Source organism: Capra hircus, chromosome 24 (assembly GCF_001704415.2).
Source record: "Capra hircus breed San Clemente chromosome 24, ASM170441v1, whole genome shotgun sequence".
NCBI lineage: Eukaryota > Metazoa > Chordata > Mammalia > Artiodactyla > Bovidae > Capra > Capra hircus.
The window spans coordinates 49,239,617-49,256,250 of NC_030831.1; the positions used below are offsets into that span (position 1 = coordinate 49,239,617).

General features: G+C 40.6%; 1 protein-coding gene across 3 annotated transcripts in view; it reads right to left on the reverse strand.

Annotated features, from left to right (window-relative positions):
- The window catches only part of DYM (dymeclin), a 392,550-nt gene that overhangs the window by 311,853 nt on the left and 64,063 nt on the right, over window positions 1-16,634 (reverse strand). For all 3 annotated transcript variants that reach the window (XM_018039568.1, XM_018039567.1, XM_018039569.1), the window contains exon 6: window positions 6,697-6,769. In XM_018039568.1, coding sequence (XP_017895057.1) covers window positions 6,697-6,769 — 73 coding nt within the window. The remainder of the gene's footprint in view (window positions 1-6,696; window positions 6,770-16,634) is intronic.

Genomic DNA, 16,634 nt, shown 5'->3' on the forward strand with positions numbered 1-16,634 from the left:
CTTTAATTCAGTGCTTATAATGTCTTGAATACCTAATCCAGCCAGAAATTTATACTAGATATTTACAGCACCTAAAATTTAAATGCTGACTTCTTTTAGCCACCCACTCTGTTGTGGCTGGATTTGAAACAAGTTTGCGTATCAACACGCAGAGCTCCAGAAAGACATTTTCCCAACAGTTAGGCCCTTCACTGCCAACACGGGGTCTCCAGTTCCTTCACTCTCAAAGACTTGCAGACTTCATAAAGGAACTGTTTACAGCTCTTCAGGTTCTTGAACCACCTATTCATCATTTGCACCAGAAGTTTTCAACATTCAAATTTTACAAAGTATGACATCTAAGCCAATACCAACACCTGTGAATCAAGTAAGTATGTATTTTATATCACTTTATTTACCTTCATAAATCCAGCAACGTTAATTTTATAAATAAGATTCTTAACAGTTCCATTCCTCCCCAAATACATCCAAAATGGATATCAGAGAAATTAGCTCTAAAATATATGTATTATGTTCTTATACATTTTTATAAAGAGAACCTTAAACATCATCAACATTTAGTCCTTCTAACATGCAAGTCTTTACTTCATCAAACAACATAGCTTCTCCAGCCCTCGTCTCCCACAAACCCTCTGCTATAATCAAATGAATCCACTTGTATTCCCCAAACACATGATATATAACCCAAAGGTCCCTATGCAGTTCCTCTCTGCCTCCTTGAAGGTCTGGCCACAGCTCATCACTACAGCTCCAAATGACTGCAGCATGTACCAACTGTTCCTCTCAGTGGGCTTTCTATGCATCCATCCATCTCAAAGCTCTTCCAAAGTCATGTCTTTCTTTGCCCAGGGCCTAACACAGTAAATACACATAGCAAAGTATATTCATAATATATATATATTTGCAGATTAGCTTAATGAAAAAGAAATTATTACACTGTGAAGGGATAATCTAAGGACTGCTGCTGCTACTGCTGCTGCTAAGTCGCTTCAGTCGTGTCCAACTCTGTGCAACCACATAGACAGCAGCCCACCAGGCTCCCCGTCCCTGGGATTCTCCAGGCAAGAACACTGGAGTGGGTTGCCATTTCCTTCTCCAATGCATCAAAGTGAAAAGTGAAAGGGAAGTCGCTCAGTTGTGTCTGACTCCTAGCGACCCCATGGACTGCAGCCTGCCAGGCTCCTCCATCCATGGGATTTGCCAGGCAAGAGTACTACTGAGATATAATGCTGATTTTCCCTAAACTAAATGGCCCCTGACTAGTCAGCACGTATAGCTAATTATCTGAGCTCCAATACTTTGGCCACCTGATGCAAAGAGCTGACTCATTAGAAAAGACCCTGATACTGGGAAAGATTGAGGGCAGGAGGAGAAGGGGGCGACAGAGGACAAGAAGGTTGGATGGACTCAATGGACATGGGTTTGAGCAAACTCTGGGAGACGGTGAAGGACAGGGAGGCCAGGCACGCTGCATTCTATGGGGTCACAAAGAGTCGGACACGACACTAGCAACTGAACAACAACAATCTACCATTTCCTTACATGTTGTGAGATGTGATTTCTCAGTGTTTCAGTTTCTGGCTGTGCCTCCACACTGCGAATGTCTGTAAGACACCTAGTGTTTATAATACCATGTACCAGAGTCAGACATGGCTGAGTGACAAACACTTTCACTTTTTTCACCAACTGCAAGGGGCTTTGAGCCACTCTATCTGCAATGGACTATCCCTTAGCACACTACCCTGTTTCCATATAGACCACATGATGAGCAACAAACAAAATATTTAAGCACGCTGAATAGGTTGTATCCCCAGGGCCTTACTCATTCAGCAATTATTTCGAGTCCTCCACATGCCAGGCTAACCTCAATACTAAGGGGACAGAAGTGAGCAAAACAAGTGCTGGCACAGGAAGAGCCCTTGTTTCCACGTTGCTTTCATTCTAATTTTATTTGAGAAATAAAATAACATGAAATAATAATATGAAAAGTAGTGATAAGCATTAGGACAAAAAAATAAAGCATGATGAAAGGACAGACTATGAAGGGGTGCTATTTTAGGGCAGGCAGAGCAACTGTTTCCAAGAAGCCAAACTCTGAGCAGAAGGAAGGAAGCTTGCAGGAGGACAGGACATGAGCCATGCAGATGCCTGAGGGAAGATATTCAAGGCAGGAGAAGAAAGGCCACAGGCCTTAAAGACAGGAGTGGGCTGGCACATTCCAAACTAGCAAGAACAGCAGCGTGACTGAAGCAGAACGAGTAACGCGGACAAGGCCAGTAGATGATACCAGGTACCTCCTGCACCTGAGCAGCAGACTAAGTCCCATCACTCACACTCACACACACACACACACAGAGACACACACACACACACCCAGACACACACACACACACACTCCCCCAGAAAAGGCAGTGAAGGCAATTCGTTATGAGTATCACATCTTTATCAATATGTAACTTATGACAAAACTAGATAAAGTTTCTTAGATTACAGAATTAAAATATCTGCCCATCAGGGCCAGGCTGAGAATTAAGGAGCCCTGGTCCTTCCTCCTCATTGAGTTCATAGGTTAATAAAGGAGAAGACACATAAACGGATCTCAGAGGAAGGGGCCAGAGCTCACAGCAAGGCCCGTTCTGAGCAGACCTCCCAGGACCTGTCCAGACTGGGGCCCAGAGGAAGGAGCAGAGCCTGCTCTCAACAACAGCCTCACTGTAAACAGCTGAGAGTGAGAGCTTTGACAGAAACAGCAGCAAACAGAAAAGGAAAGAAACCCTGTTCAAGCTCTCAAAACAAACTCTATCTCATAATAAAAGAAAAGCATTCTCAGCAGTGCTCAAAGCAAGTACTGGGCCCATCCAACATTACTGCTTACGCTGCTAGGGCCCCATCCATCACTGGGTACAGTCATGGGGTCTCCATTCAACCGCCATGGTAAAACGAGAAGACCTCAACCAGTGTCCCAAATTCGAAGTGTAGTGCTTTCAACTCTAGCCTGCCAACCATGTTCCATTTCACTCTCCATTAGTGTCTTAAGAGACATACCTTTAGCATATCTTCTTCCTCTCCCATTCAACTCCTTGAGATCAAGAAGATACAACAGTTAAAAAGACAAAGTTTTACTTTTGAAAGACACTTTAATTCTAGTGGATCAACCCAATACACGCTGAAAAGTGTCAAGTCACAAGACCATGTCTGACTTAATCTTTCTTTTAACTACATTTATAAAAGCTGAGAGGTATGAGGTTAATAAGGAACGATTCCCAGAAGGTGTGCAATTTTAATCTGACACTGAAGATTAACACCTCATAGAATTAATATTTTATCAACAAATCCAAACTGAGAAGCAGAATCCACTTACAACTTAAAAAAAAATTTTCATTGCAGATGAATTCTTAGAAATTCTAGGAGTTTACCACAGTAGATCCTGTTCTCCCAATGATAAAGAATCAGTTAAATTAAATTTACAGATTTCTAAATTCTTGTAATCACTCTAGTTCTTGGTAATCACTTGCATTCAATATTAACAGAATGATTTCAGAGTCTCAAATGTTTAAGCTAGAAAAGTTTTGAATTACCCACAAAAGCCATTAAAATTAGATACCTCTTGCTATTCAGCCACTAAGGCAGCACACTAAAATTCAACGTTTATAGCAAGACAGATGATAGTCAGGTGTGTCAGAGCATCGCCAGTTTTCACAGGTTAATATTCCTCCTTAAATTATAAGCTGATCCGTAACACTGCACTATGGTTATAGTAGATGAAACATTTGAAGAGGAGTTTGGTTTCACATGGAAACTGTTACCAAGACAAACCTTCTTGTAGGATGGAGTTCCAAGAACATTAAATCATAAGAAATTGTTTCAGCAGCTGGTTAAAGCTGAGTGTACATAATACAAGACATCTGGTTGTCTGTGCATTTTCAGTTCATTTAAAAAGTATAAACACATTAAAACACTGAAATGTTTGATATATTACAACACTGTCTACTTGCTCTCCAAGTGTTTAAGTGGCTGGTCTCTACACTGTATTCACGGCTTATTGACTACCCAAGGGGATTTATCATTTCCATCCCCCTTAACTTTACCACAACATTTTATCAACAACAGTAACAAAAACAAGGTACTTATTTAGGATATATATGAAATTGCTGGTATTTGGTAATAACAAATGTAATAGAGGTGGTGCTGTTTTTAAAATTAACATCAGGAACACAAGAAGCCTCACACATACTATAATAAACAAATGGTAGGCAATACACAGGGCTTCCCTGGTGGCTAAATGTAAAGAATCTGCCTGCCAATGCAGGAGATGCGGGTTCCGTCCCTGGGTTGGGAAGAGCCCTGGAGAGGGAAATGACAACTCACTCCAGTATTCTTGCCTAGGAAATCCCATGGACAGGGGAGCCTGGGAGGTTACAGTCCATGGAGTCGCTAAACAATCAGACACGACTTAGCAACTAAACAAGGACAACAAGCAATGTGTGTGTTCCCCCTCCCACATCTGACCATATGTAACAGAAAGCTAACCACAGTGGCTTAACCAAAGTAACTGTTTGCTCTTTTAACATTAGAAGAAAATCAAAGATAAGTCATCAAGGGCTGGTGTAGTCCTTCGATAACATTACCAACACCCCATGCTCCTGGGACACTGTCCTTTGTGTGTGGCACCCATCATCCTAGACTCAAGAAGGCCAGAGCACTGCCTCCACATCCAGGTAGGAAGAGAAGGGCCAAGGGCGATGAGCTAAAGATACATGCTCTGCAAGCTCCTGACTTCTGCTTACGTGTAACTGGCCCAAACTGTCGTGGAGCCACATTTAGTTCCCAAAGAGCCTGTAAACTAAGCTGGGCACACACTTCCCCCAACAATATTGGAGAAGAAGGTGAGAAAGGATACCAGGCATGTAAAGAACTGTGTCTGTCATAAGAGTTCCACTACCTGGGTCACCTTCTCCATGCCCTTTCCCTGTTGGTGATTCCTCAGCTATCTCAGCCCTACCTTCCAGGCTGCACATGACCAGACCAGGTCACAACAAGGTTTGGTGGTTCTCATTTCTAAGCCTATAATACAATTCTTCCTATAATACAATAAGCCTATAATACAAGGGTTTCTCTTGTGGCTCAGCTAGTAAAGAATCCACCTGCAATGCGGGAGACCTGGGTTCAATCCCTTGGGTGGGAAGATCTCCTGGAGAAGGGAAAGGCTACCCACTCCAGTATTCTAGCCTGGAGAATTCCATGGACTGTATAGTCCATGGGGTCGCAAAGAGTTGGACACGACTGAGCAACTGTCACAATACAATTCTGGGTGCTGCGCTCATGCACAACAGAGGCCTGTTTTCTCACAAATACCCATCTTTCCTTTGGGGCCACAGACAAGGGGCTTATTTCCAACAATATCTCTAAACAGACTGAGATTTTGTGACAATAAAACTTAAAACCTACTTTTTTATTTCAAAAAATAACTCCTCTAAAATGTGCATTCTCAAGAATTCCCCATTTGTCCAGTGGCTAGGATGTTGCACTTCCACTGCAAGCAGCATGGGTTAGATCCCTTGTCAGGAAACTAAGACCCCACCTGCCATGTGGTGTGGCCAAAAATAAACAAATTTTTTTAAATAATAAAATATGCATTCTTAATAGTGGGTGTAAGAGATCACCCTCCAGTGGGTGAAAATTGGTTTGTTCAGGGGAGAAAAACTTCACAGATATTATAATGATGTAGGGCCTTCCAAAAAGTCATAAAGCATACACACATATTCAGTGTATTTGTAGTATTCAAATTCCATTAGGACTCTGGAGAGGCAATTAAGAAAAAAAATTCTAAAAAGCCTCCTCTAAGAGACAAATAAGGTTGAGAATAACTGTTTTAAAAGTAACAAACATTTTGAATTATACAGGAACTGCATTCAGCTGTAGTAACAGAAATCTAGTTATAACAGTGTAAACAAGGTCTATTTTTCTTACATGAGAACTCCAGGGGTGGGGGCAAGAGCGGGGTAGTGGTTGATCTTTGTAGTGGCAGAACTTTGGTTCAGCAGCTCAATGCCGTCAAAGCAGACTTTGCTGTAAGTTTCCTAGCTCATGGTGCCAAGATGTCCAACACAACTCTAAGGAGACCCTGCCCACACTCTGGTGAATAGGACAGTGGGCTCTCACAGATGAAAATATAAATGTGTCTCTTAGGTGAGTCAGGTCCCCATAAAGAGCTGTGCCTGTAAGTTTCACTGGAGGACTTCCCCCTACATCTCACTGACCACATCCAGCTTCAAGAGAAGCTAGAAATAGAAATCCAACCTCTCCAAAAGAGACCAGATATAAAATCCAGAAGCAAGGAAGAAGGGAAGAATAAATAATGGATGGACAAGGAGCTATATCTACCATGTATGTATCAGATTCAAACTGCTTTTCTCTCAAACCCTGGTTTACACAGTTTAATTCTATGCTTATCATATGCTTCACGTTGCTAAAGAGTTTACTTTCCTCTCAACAACATAAAATTCTTGTGTTGATGACGGGTCATCAAAGTCTAACTGTTATCACACAAGACAGCAAGAAGCCCATGGATGTACACGGAGGCATACATAAAAGCAATACATGAAAGCACTACACCACAACCCACAAACTCTTCGACATGATCAACTGGCATCTTCAATAGAAGAGACAAGAAATCCTGGCTTAGCCAGAACTTACAAGAGTGGAATATCAGTGATTAACTGCATCAAACAGCAGAGCAATTCTTCCAAAAGATCTTCTGAGTCAGAACCTGGTGAGACACATAAAAAAAATTTTTTTAACAAAGTATAAAATAGAATTCAGTTGTTTGGAAGTTCAGTTTTCATTCCTAATGAGAATAATCATTATTACAGAAACTCAGATACTAAGTTGCCCTCTGAATAAAATCTATACGCTGAGCAAGTTAACATCTACTATAACCTTCATCTAGTAGAGGAATTTTGAACACCAGCTATTAATTATATTGCTTTTAATGTCTGAAGGCAACTATGACTTCCATAGACCAGCGGTTTTCAAATAAAAGTTATACTGAAGTCAAAATATATAAAATAGATAAAAACTCAAGCTGCTTCAGCTGTTTTGTTTAAACCAGAAATAGACTACCTGCACTTCTTCCCCCAATGAAAATCTGACCCTACCCTTGATCACCTTGCAGACCCAGAAGTGCCTTCTCTGAACTCATGGAGCCCCTCTGATTATAGACTGGAACTCACTGAGGGTCTAAATACCTCTTTACAAAGACCAAAGTCAAAACGGCTTTCCCAAGTCACAAAGCAAGCAGCAAAGGTTGGTTGCAAACTACTGTTGCAACAGAAATGCTCCTATGTCCCAAACTTCTCAAACCTAAGTGACTTTCTAACTTACGAAGTCAATCAGGATCACATGTGGCTTTCAGCTTTGGACGTTACTGACACCTGTATCTACAAAATTCTTTCTTCCCTCAGTTTCTATGACTTCTTTCTAACCCACTACTTTTTCAATTCACTCCCAGGATCCACTTCCTCAGAATACCCTTCAACACTGGCACACATCCAACTCTCTTGCTCACCCTAAATAAAAACAATCATCTACACAGCATCTATGCCTTGTGCCTCTGTCTGTTACTGTAAATGCTGGCTGCATTATCCCAGAGCTTCTGACTACAGGTAAAGCAGGCTCCTACAGGCCGCTATTGGACTTTGGGGCTTCCCAGGTGGCACTAGTGGTAAAGAACCTGCCTGTCAGTGCAGGTCGATGCCAGAGACAAGGGTTCAATCCCTGGGTCAGGAAGATCCCCTGAAGGAGGGCATGGCAACCCACTCCAGTATTCCTGGAGAATCCCATGGACAAAGAAACTTGGTTGGTAGGCTACAGTCCAAAGGGTTGCAAAGAGTCGGACACGACTGAAGCAACTTTGCAAGCACACATACATGCACTGGACTTTGACCCTCTTATGGGAAAAAGACAGACAGACAAAGAGTTTGGCACATAATGTATACTCAATACATGTTTAATGAACTGAATACAGGTGTCCAAGTCCAAATTTAGCAGTTGCTTCTAAAACATCAAAGCACTTGGTGTCTCAAAGAGAAGTTTAGCAATTCTTTTTTCTAGACCATAGTATCACTTGGTATTCAGTTTGAAGAAATTCCTTCCTGCCTTGCCATAAATAGAAGTGGCACAGCAGCCCTCTGAGAGGTCAGTGCAAAGCTTGAAGAGAATATTAAATCATACTGAAGACATCAATCAATGCTAAAAAGAATACACAGCAAGACTCAAGTTCAATAACCACGTTAAGTCTCACTCTAGAAGCAGTAGGTCACTACCACTTAGCTCAACAAGTGGAGGAAAGTCAGAAGAGCCAACTCAACCTTTCTCCTCCAGAGCTGTCCAACATGACCCATGCGAGTTAATAACCTATTCCAACAAGTGGTTTGTTGGCAAGTATTAATAATATATACTCAGTATGTATTTGCTGAACTGTCATTCCACGCCTTACCCTAGAGACTGTGGTGACCCAGACCCAGTAACTTTCAGAATCACTCACTGATTTCCTAAAGAACACTTTAGACCAAATAAGTTGGCCAGTTTACTAACACACCCCTGGTTTAGCCAAGCAGCCTGCACAAATTTTTTGATTACAGAGGTGAGGGAACACGTGCTCAGGACCCACAGATGGCAACTAACTGGATTTTTTTTTTTTTCCCTCCACGGGTGTAAACACATCTAAATTTCAAATCTTAAAATGGAGACAAAGACCTCTCTTTGGATCCATGTGCCATCCAAATCATGACTTCAGTCAAGTTTACAGCCGGTTAACTAAGGAGTACATTCACAGCTTCATTATCAATGTAATCCTAATGAAAATAATGTTGATAAATCCATCTCATACAAGTAAAACAGCATTTCAAGGCCAAAGTTCTAACAAAACTAAAGATAAGAATAAGCAAATTCCAAGTGAAATCTCTGACAACTTCCATTTACTAAAACAAAAACATTCTTGCATAATACTATATTCTTATTTCTGGGGTTACTCTAGAAGCAAATAATTGCAAGGCAAGTGAAGAATGATAAGATTTGACTGCATATCAGGCTTTACATTAAACAAGTCACTCATACTGCCTTAGTTTCCATGCATCATTCATCACTCAGCTTCCATATGAGGCCAAACATCTTCCTTAGTTTCAATTAAAAACAAGTAAATATAAAATTCACCTGCCAAAAATTACAGTAACACATTCATGCATTTCTTACAGTTTGCAGGTCCATGACAAAGTAAATTGATGTTCTCTGAGTAAAGGACTTTGCAGAGATTTGAATGTGTTTACTGTGTTGTGAAGTTTTACAAACCAGAGTTGTGTGTGTGCTTTTTTTAATCTCCTAAAGAGTTTTAAATTGCCTCTATAGCTCCAGCCAAATATTTTAATACTTTAAATCAGAAACATTCCATTCTCTCTAGCCCACATTAATCTTAACAATCACTCTTAAGGAGTAGGTATCATCATCATTTCACAGATCAAGGCTCAGAGAGGGTATTTACCTACAACAAGTGGCAGAGTTCAGATTTAACCTAAATTCAGACTTCCAAAGGGAGGGTGGGGTGGAATTTACAAATTACTGTTAAAGACTCGTTTCTACACAAAGCTAGAAAAAAAATCCAGTCAACCAATCCAAGTGTCACTGAAGACCCTACGAATCCCTGGTGGGTATTCTGAGCCACGTTAAGCAAGAGACTGGAAATACCACAGATGATTTTACACATCAAGGTGATATCCTACACAGCCATCAATACATACTCAAGTCCTTGACTTAACTATCCCAAACAATGAATAAATACAATCTTTTATTAAGAATATTTTGCAGAACAAGGTCACTGAAACCTCACCTCATCCTTGAGGTTCTCCCACTTTAAAGCCCAAACGCCACTTCAGAAGTCCCTAGGAGTATCAGCAGAGGGAGGCACAAATACGAGAAAGCAAAGATAGAGAAAGACAAGATTTCTGGTCACTCACAGCTCTAATGGGCTTCCTTTGTGGCTCAGCTGGTAAAGAACCCTCCTGCAATGTGGGAGACCTGGGTTCGATCCCCGGGTTGGGAAGATCCCCTGAAGAAGGGAATGGCTACCCACTCCAGTATTCTGGTCAGGAAAATCCCATGGGGTAGCAAAGAGCTGGACACCACTGAGAGACTTTCACTTCATTTCACAGCTCTAATCATCTACACCTGAAACTAAGCTGTGGTTGCTCCCTGTTAGTGCTTTCTATTTGGCACCCATTCAGTATCGTGGAGAAAACTCAACTGTCTCATTTTGACCTTAGGGAGAGAACCAGAGATAACAAAACATTGTCTTGATAAAATGCCTCCCATCAGAGTCAGAGGGGTGGCAGGTGTGGAAAAAGGGAGAAAAGAAAACTTTTGACAGCACTTACTCAAGGAAGGGGAAAAAATAGCACTGATGGAAAACTAAGCAGCAGCCAGAAAAAAGAAACATACGGGTCACTTAAATCAGGTTACGCGTCGTTACTGAAAGGACTATTAAAAGACAGAGAGCAAATGGCTGCTGTTTTCTTTACATTCAGAAAGTCAAACTAGGGCTTCCCTGGTGACTCGGTGGTAAAGAATCTGCCTGCCAATGCAGGAGACACGCGTTCAATCCCTGATCTGGGAAGATCCCACATGCTACGGGGCAACTAATAAGCCTGTACACCATAGCTACTAAGCCTGTGCTCTGGAGTCCGAGAGCCACAACCACTGAGCCCACGTGCCACAACGACTGAAGCCATGTGCCCTAGAGCCCGCAACAAGGGAAGCCTCTACAGTGAGAAGCCTCTGCACCGAGACTGCAGAGCTGCCCCACTCTGCAACTAGAGAAAAGCCCAAGCAGCCAGGAAGACTCAGCACAGCCAAAAATAATTAATTTAAAACAGTCAAACTGTCAGTTTCTCAATGGTGCCCAATACTGTGCTAATACAGGTACTTAAAACTTCAGAATTAACAGAGCCACACTCCAAAGAGGACTTGAAAGTTCAGAGCAAAAGACTCAAAATGAAGACACATAGCTAGATTATACTTACTACAAACTCATACTCAGAAAAATCATGGTTTTTCTGAGGATCTAGGTTACTGTCTATTTTAATTGTAAAGCTAATACTTGCATTATACTACAGTATTAAAAATCATACTTAAGCTTCTAATTAGCAAAATCAAACATGCCTCCATAAATCAATTAAGGAAAAGCAAATGGAGTCACTCTTCTCTAAAAATAAAACTGGTCTACATTTCCATGCATTACAATATTTATAAACCTGTGTCCTACCCATTCCAATAAAATCGGCAATAATTCTGGTTGAGTGCTATTACTGTGGTCAAACAGAAATGCTTCTGTTTACCCTCAAGGATAATACAGTCCATGAGATTTAATCATAAAATGTGCTGTTAGTAAAATTTAATTCATTCTATTCCACTGATTACATAAAAGAAGGGGAGTGAACAAAATATCATGAATCACACTCTCACCTATTATATGACCAAAAACAAGTCAAGATTTCCTAGAAACACTTTATTTTTCTTCAAAGATTATAAATCTTTTAAGCTGAATATTTTAAAAGAATAAGTCTATGCTAAATCTACACTTTCTTTTTTCTCTGAGTCACATTTTTCAACTATTGTGGGGGGTTTTTTGTATTATTTATCCATAACTAATGAGATTAAACTATGAAGTTTTCTATTAAGACAAAAATAAAATACATGTCACTCAATACAACTGTGTGCCCCTAGCACAATTTTTGGTTTAGCGGCCCCAGGCGTGAGGGACCAGAGCAAGCAGAGAAAGAGCAGTAAAGCCCACCATCATGAGCCTAAGCACCTCCAAACACACCTCAGATTTGGAAGGTAATTCCGAAGAGTTTCAAAAAAGTTTTAAGCCAGACGTGAATGTGAAGGAAAGTGGTTGTGTTCCAGAGGTGTGATTACAGACTTTTTTCCCATAAATTTCCATTTCACTTAATTTTTTGTTTGTTTTGGTCTCTCACAAATCGTAAGTTTTCTCACCTGTATGGGATCCTTGGCTCCATTTACCTGCCAGGGGGAGGCACATGCTGACGGAAGCTCTAGGTGCGGAGGCACAGCCTGCCACGTGGGGGTTGCCAGCGGAGGGCTCTGAAACACTTCACGGAAGGGCACCCAAATGTCAGTTTCTCTGAGTCTTTCCCTGTTTTTTGGTTCATTTATTCAGAAGAGTATCCACTTATGGCAGGAAAGGGAGTGGAGTGGGTACAACCCCAACATCAGCATTCTAGAAGCCAAGTCAAGATGCCTTACTCTTTCACCGGTAGCCTCTTCTCCCAACCCTGTTCTCCCTACACCACTGCCTCCACCGTGCCGAGAACTCATACAGGGAGGCCCCGCTGGTCCAGCCTCTATAGAGAACAGATTTCAGTATTAAACTGGGAAAGGGGTGGTCCCATGATGTACGTCACAAGAGTAGAGACCTTCCGGTCAATCCCCTTGCTTGTCTGCCTTTGGAGACGCCTGGCACTTCCAATTCCTAAACCTCTCCAGAGTTCTGTGGCAAGAACGGGCTTGTTTCTCCAACCCTGAAGGCATTTAGCGCCCAGCTTTCAGTGGTCAGTTTAGCTCAGCATCACTCAGTTTTCCAACTTGCAAATTGTGATTAACACTGTCTCCCCCTCTTTCTCTTTAACCTAATGAATTCATAACTTGTTCAAAATTCCTTTACTGATATTTTCTGGGGGTTTCAGGAGAAAGCAAAGATGATCATGTATATTTAATCCACTATGCTTGAGAACAAGTCCTACAAAATAAATAATAAAAAAAAAAAATACGGGGAAGGGGAGGAAGGCTCAAGAGGGAGGGGACATATGTATACATAGAGCTGATTCACTTTGTTGTACAGCAGAAGCTAACACAATATTGTAAAGCAATTAGATGCCAATAAAAAATAATAAATGAAAAAAATTTAAAAACATATATATATTGAACTACTCTGTGCCAACAAAACGTACTCAAGCAAGCCTTTTACCTGGACTTGACAAGTCTCTTTTCTAATCTGCACACAGCTGTGTTAACTGGTTCTCAGGCCCCTCAAGCCCACAGCCCCTGCTCTGCCCAGCTCTCTCTGCCAAGGCTGCCTCCTTTTTGCTTCTATCTTCAGTCTCTCAACATCCAAAGGTATCTTCCCTCATTTGAAAAATTTGTTTTAAACTTTGTAAAAAAAAGATAATTGCCTTCCACTGGCAGCAGTACTGTGGAGTAGTTACTCCAAAGAGCCCTCCTGTACAAAAATAATGAGTTCGTGGCTAAAATAAACTCTTCAGTGCACTAATGGGCTTCCAGAAAGTAAAGGAAATCTCCCAAGGACCCCAGTACCATAACCAAAAAGAATAACCACAAGCAAACACCCTGTGGCTTCAGTCTGAAGTAGAACACTGAGCAAGAAGCACACTCTTAAGGACAGGGTGTCCCTGAGGATGAAGCCAGCTACTGGGAGACCTAAGCCTTCAGTCTGGCCACTGGGACACTGAACTTGACAGCCCCATTAAGCCAAGAACTATGAAGGGAGACTGAAGTGGTCGATGCTGCGGTCTCTGGGTCCCTTTAGAAGCAAATGCAAATCCCTCCCTTACTTGGGGCCTTAGATTAAGATCAAACAAATAGAAGTTCACAGTCAGCATTATCAAAGGCTTAAGGAAACACGCTACCCTAAGTGCTCAACGAAACCAGCAATAGATTTAGGCCCCCAAGGACTTAAAATATTGGCTTTATGCATACAAACTGTAAAATATCAGTTATTGTGTCAGCAAGAACAGAACATAATACTAACACTGAGGAAAGAAAAACTTGTACCGAAAGCAAAGGAAGAATGCAGACAATTTTGTAGTACTTCACAGTTTTGCCTAGGGCTGGTTTTGTCCCTTTAACTACTCCTGAAAGCAAGGAGTCGTGGAAAGAGCTATCTTTGCATAATGATACAAATTCCCTCCAGCAAACAATCTACTACCATGTCATAGAGAGCCCACAGGAAAATGTTCAAATATGAAATCCTCACATATTTCAATTATAAACTGAAAGCATACTGAGAGTCACTTTACCTTCATAAAGACAGCTTCACTGAACATGGCAGCAATATCCATTTGATCATGGCAATATTACAGTGAGTTGGGATAAACAAAAAAATACAGTATGCTACAATAACCCAACGATCCTAAAAAGCCCCAGTTGATTTGTTCAGCTGTTTGCAGTCTTCTACTTTTGTCAATTTAACCTTCAAAGAATCCTTACCATTGTATATTTATCTATTCTTGAACAGTCTTTCACACAACTAAGTCAAATGTTCATACGCTGGCTAATCAATGAATGTTTTCAGCTACCGTACTGAGAGGTTCCATTTTTTTTCCATTCAATAGTATCTGTGCAATCATTTAATGGTCTTAATTATAAACAGCAAAAAATTATTCACAAGTGAAAATGATAGAAACTATAGGAGAAAAGTTATCTCATCTCAGAACTCAAAACTGTAAAGAAAAAAATGTACATGGGAATAAATGCACCATTAGAGTACACCTGTTTAGTGCTCAATAACTGTCCAATTAGCCCAGGTCTACTCAATATGCCAGCAAATTTGGAAAACTCAGCAGTGGCTGAAAATATCAATGTCACTGAGACTTACAGTAGTGATAAGGAGTCTCAAACGAACAACCTAAAGCTAAGATGAAAATAATTTTACATATGCCAAAAACAGCAAGTCTTTAACCTTAAGAAGATGTCCACTGGACTTAAGCTGGTGGACAAACAGCAGCTCAGCTGCAAGTGAAAAGAACAAAAGAGCATTATAAAATCCTGAACTTCTAACCAAATAAAGGAAGAGGACAGTCTGTCAACACACAGAACCATCAACTAGCCGCCCTCACTGATGGCTCCTTCAGTGAGACACCCATCGTGATAAAGTGGCCATGACTGAGGAGTGTCATCTGCCCTGACTCGACATGAAGCCACCTGGGATGTACAACAAAACCACGGTTCTCAAGCATGGATGCGAGTGGGGAGTACAGGTACAGCAAGGGTGACCAAAAATGTACACTGTATCTCTCAAGCACATCAATCTTCTCAATGGTAAGTCATGAATAAATGCTTTTATATTAAAATAAAAATGATATTATATTAAACAAAGCACAACATTTCCCTAATTCTTCTCACATAACGCAAAACAAAGTTTTGGGTTTGCAGGTGATGGCTGGACTATGCTCTCAGGCTCAGTGGGGATAAACATTCACTCCATTATTGTTGACAGAACTTCCTGGAAAGGAATGCAATTCACTAACAGAACTACATTTGGCACAGTTGGGACCAGAAAGACAAAGCCTAACATTAACAAAACTAACACATGAAAGGCACAATCCCCATTAAAAGCTCTAATCATTTAAACACCAGTATCTATTTAACAAATATAGAAGGCTGATTATCCAAGTAGTAAATTAAACATATTAATGTATAAAGCCCTATGTGGGCAAGAAAGCCCAATAAAGGGAGAGGTGTTTTGAAAAAATGAACCCAGGAAACTCAGAAGCAAAAGTGCCTTTGCCTTGAGAAAGAGAGAAGCAAACATGAAAGGCAGATGCAAAACTACATTCCTTCTATTTGCAGGGCAGCAAAGGAGACACAGACATAGAGAACAGACTTACACAGGTGTGGGGGAAGAAGGAGAGGGAAGGATACAGAGAACAGACTTACACAGGTGTGGGGGAAGGAGAGGGAAGGATATAAGGAGAGAGTTAACAGGGAAACATACACATTACCATATATAAAACAGACAGCCAACGGGAATTTGCTGTGTGACTCCGGGAACTCAAACCAGGGCTCTGTAATAACCTAGAAGGGTAGGACGGCGAGGAAAGTGGGAGGCAGGTTCAAGAGGGAGGGGACATAGGTATGCTTATGGCTGATTCATGTTGATGTTTGGTAGAAACCAACACAATACTGTAGAGCTATTATCCTTTAATTAAATATAAATTTTTAAAAACTGCATTCCTTGTATTTCATTTGTTAATAATCTCTTTATTTTCCAGATTGTAAGTTTTAATGCTAAGAAATGAAACACCAGCAGTTGATCCTGAAAATTATAGGCCCTCCTAACTACTGGGGGAAAAAAAATTCTCACCAATATCAGAAGAAAATGATAAACTCTTCCTATAACTTCAGAAAAAGACAATATACTTTGGCATCATAAAATTATCCTTTAAAATGTTATTTCTCAAAGAACAAAAGATTACTGTAGTCAAGAAGAACGAAAAATCCTGTTATTTCCGACCTATTATTTTCTGTCTTCATATCAAATGTGTTTTCTTTGTAACATTTATTATAACTTAGAATTGTTACTTCTTTTAAAAAAAAATAAGGCTTGAGTTTCCATCCTTTTTGTTTATATTTTACTGTGCCCTTAATGAGGTCTTGTCATATTCTTGCCATTGAATATTTGTATGTAGGTTGATGTGAAAGAATAAATGATGAATAAGAGCAAAATAAAATAAAATTGTTATTTCTGATCAAGGAGTCCCAAATATACCCAGACTCAGAGATTGTTATGCCCCACGGAAGTAACTTTTAACATTTATAAAATC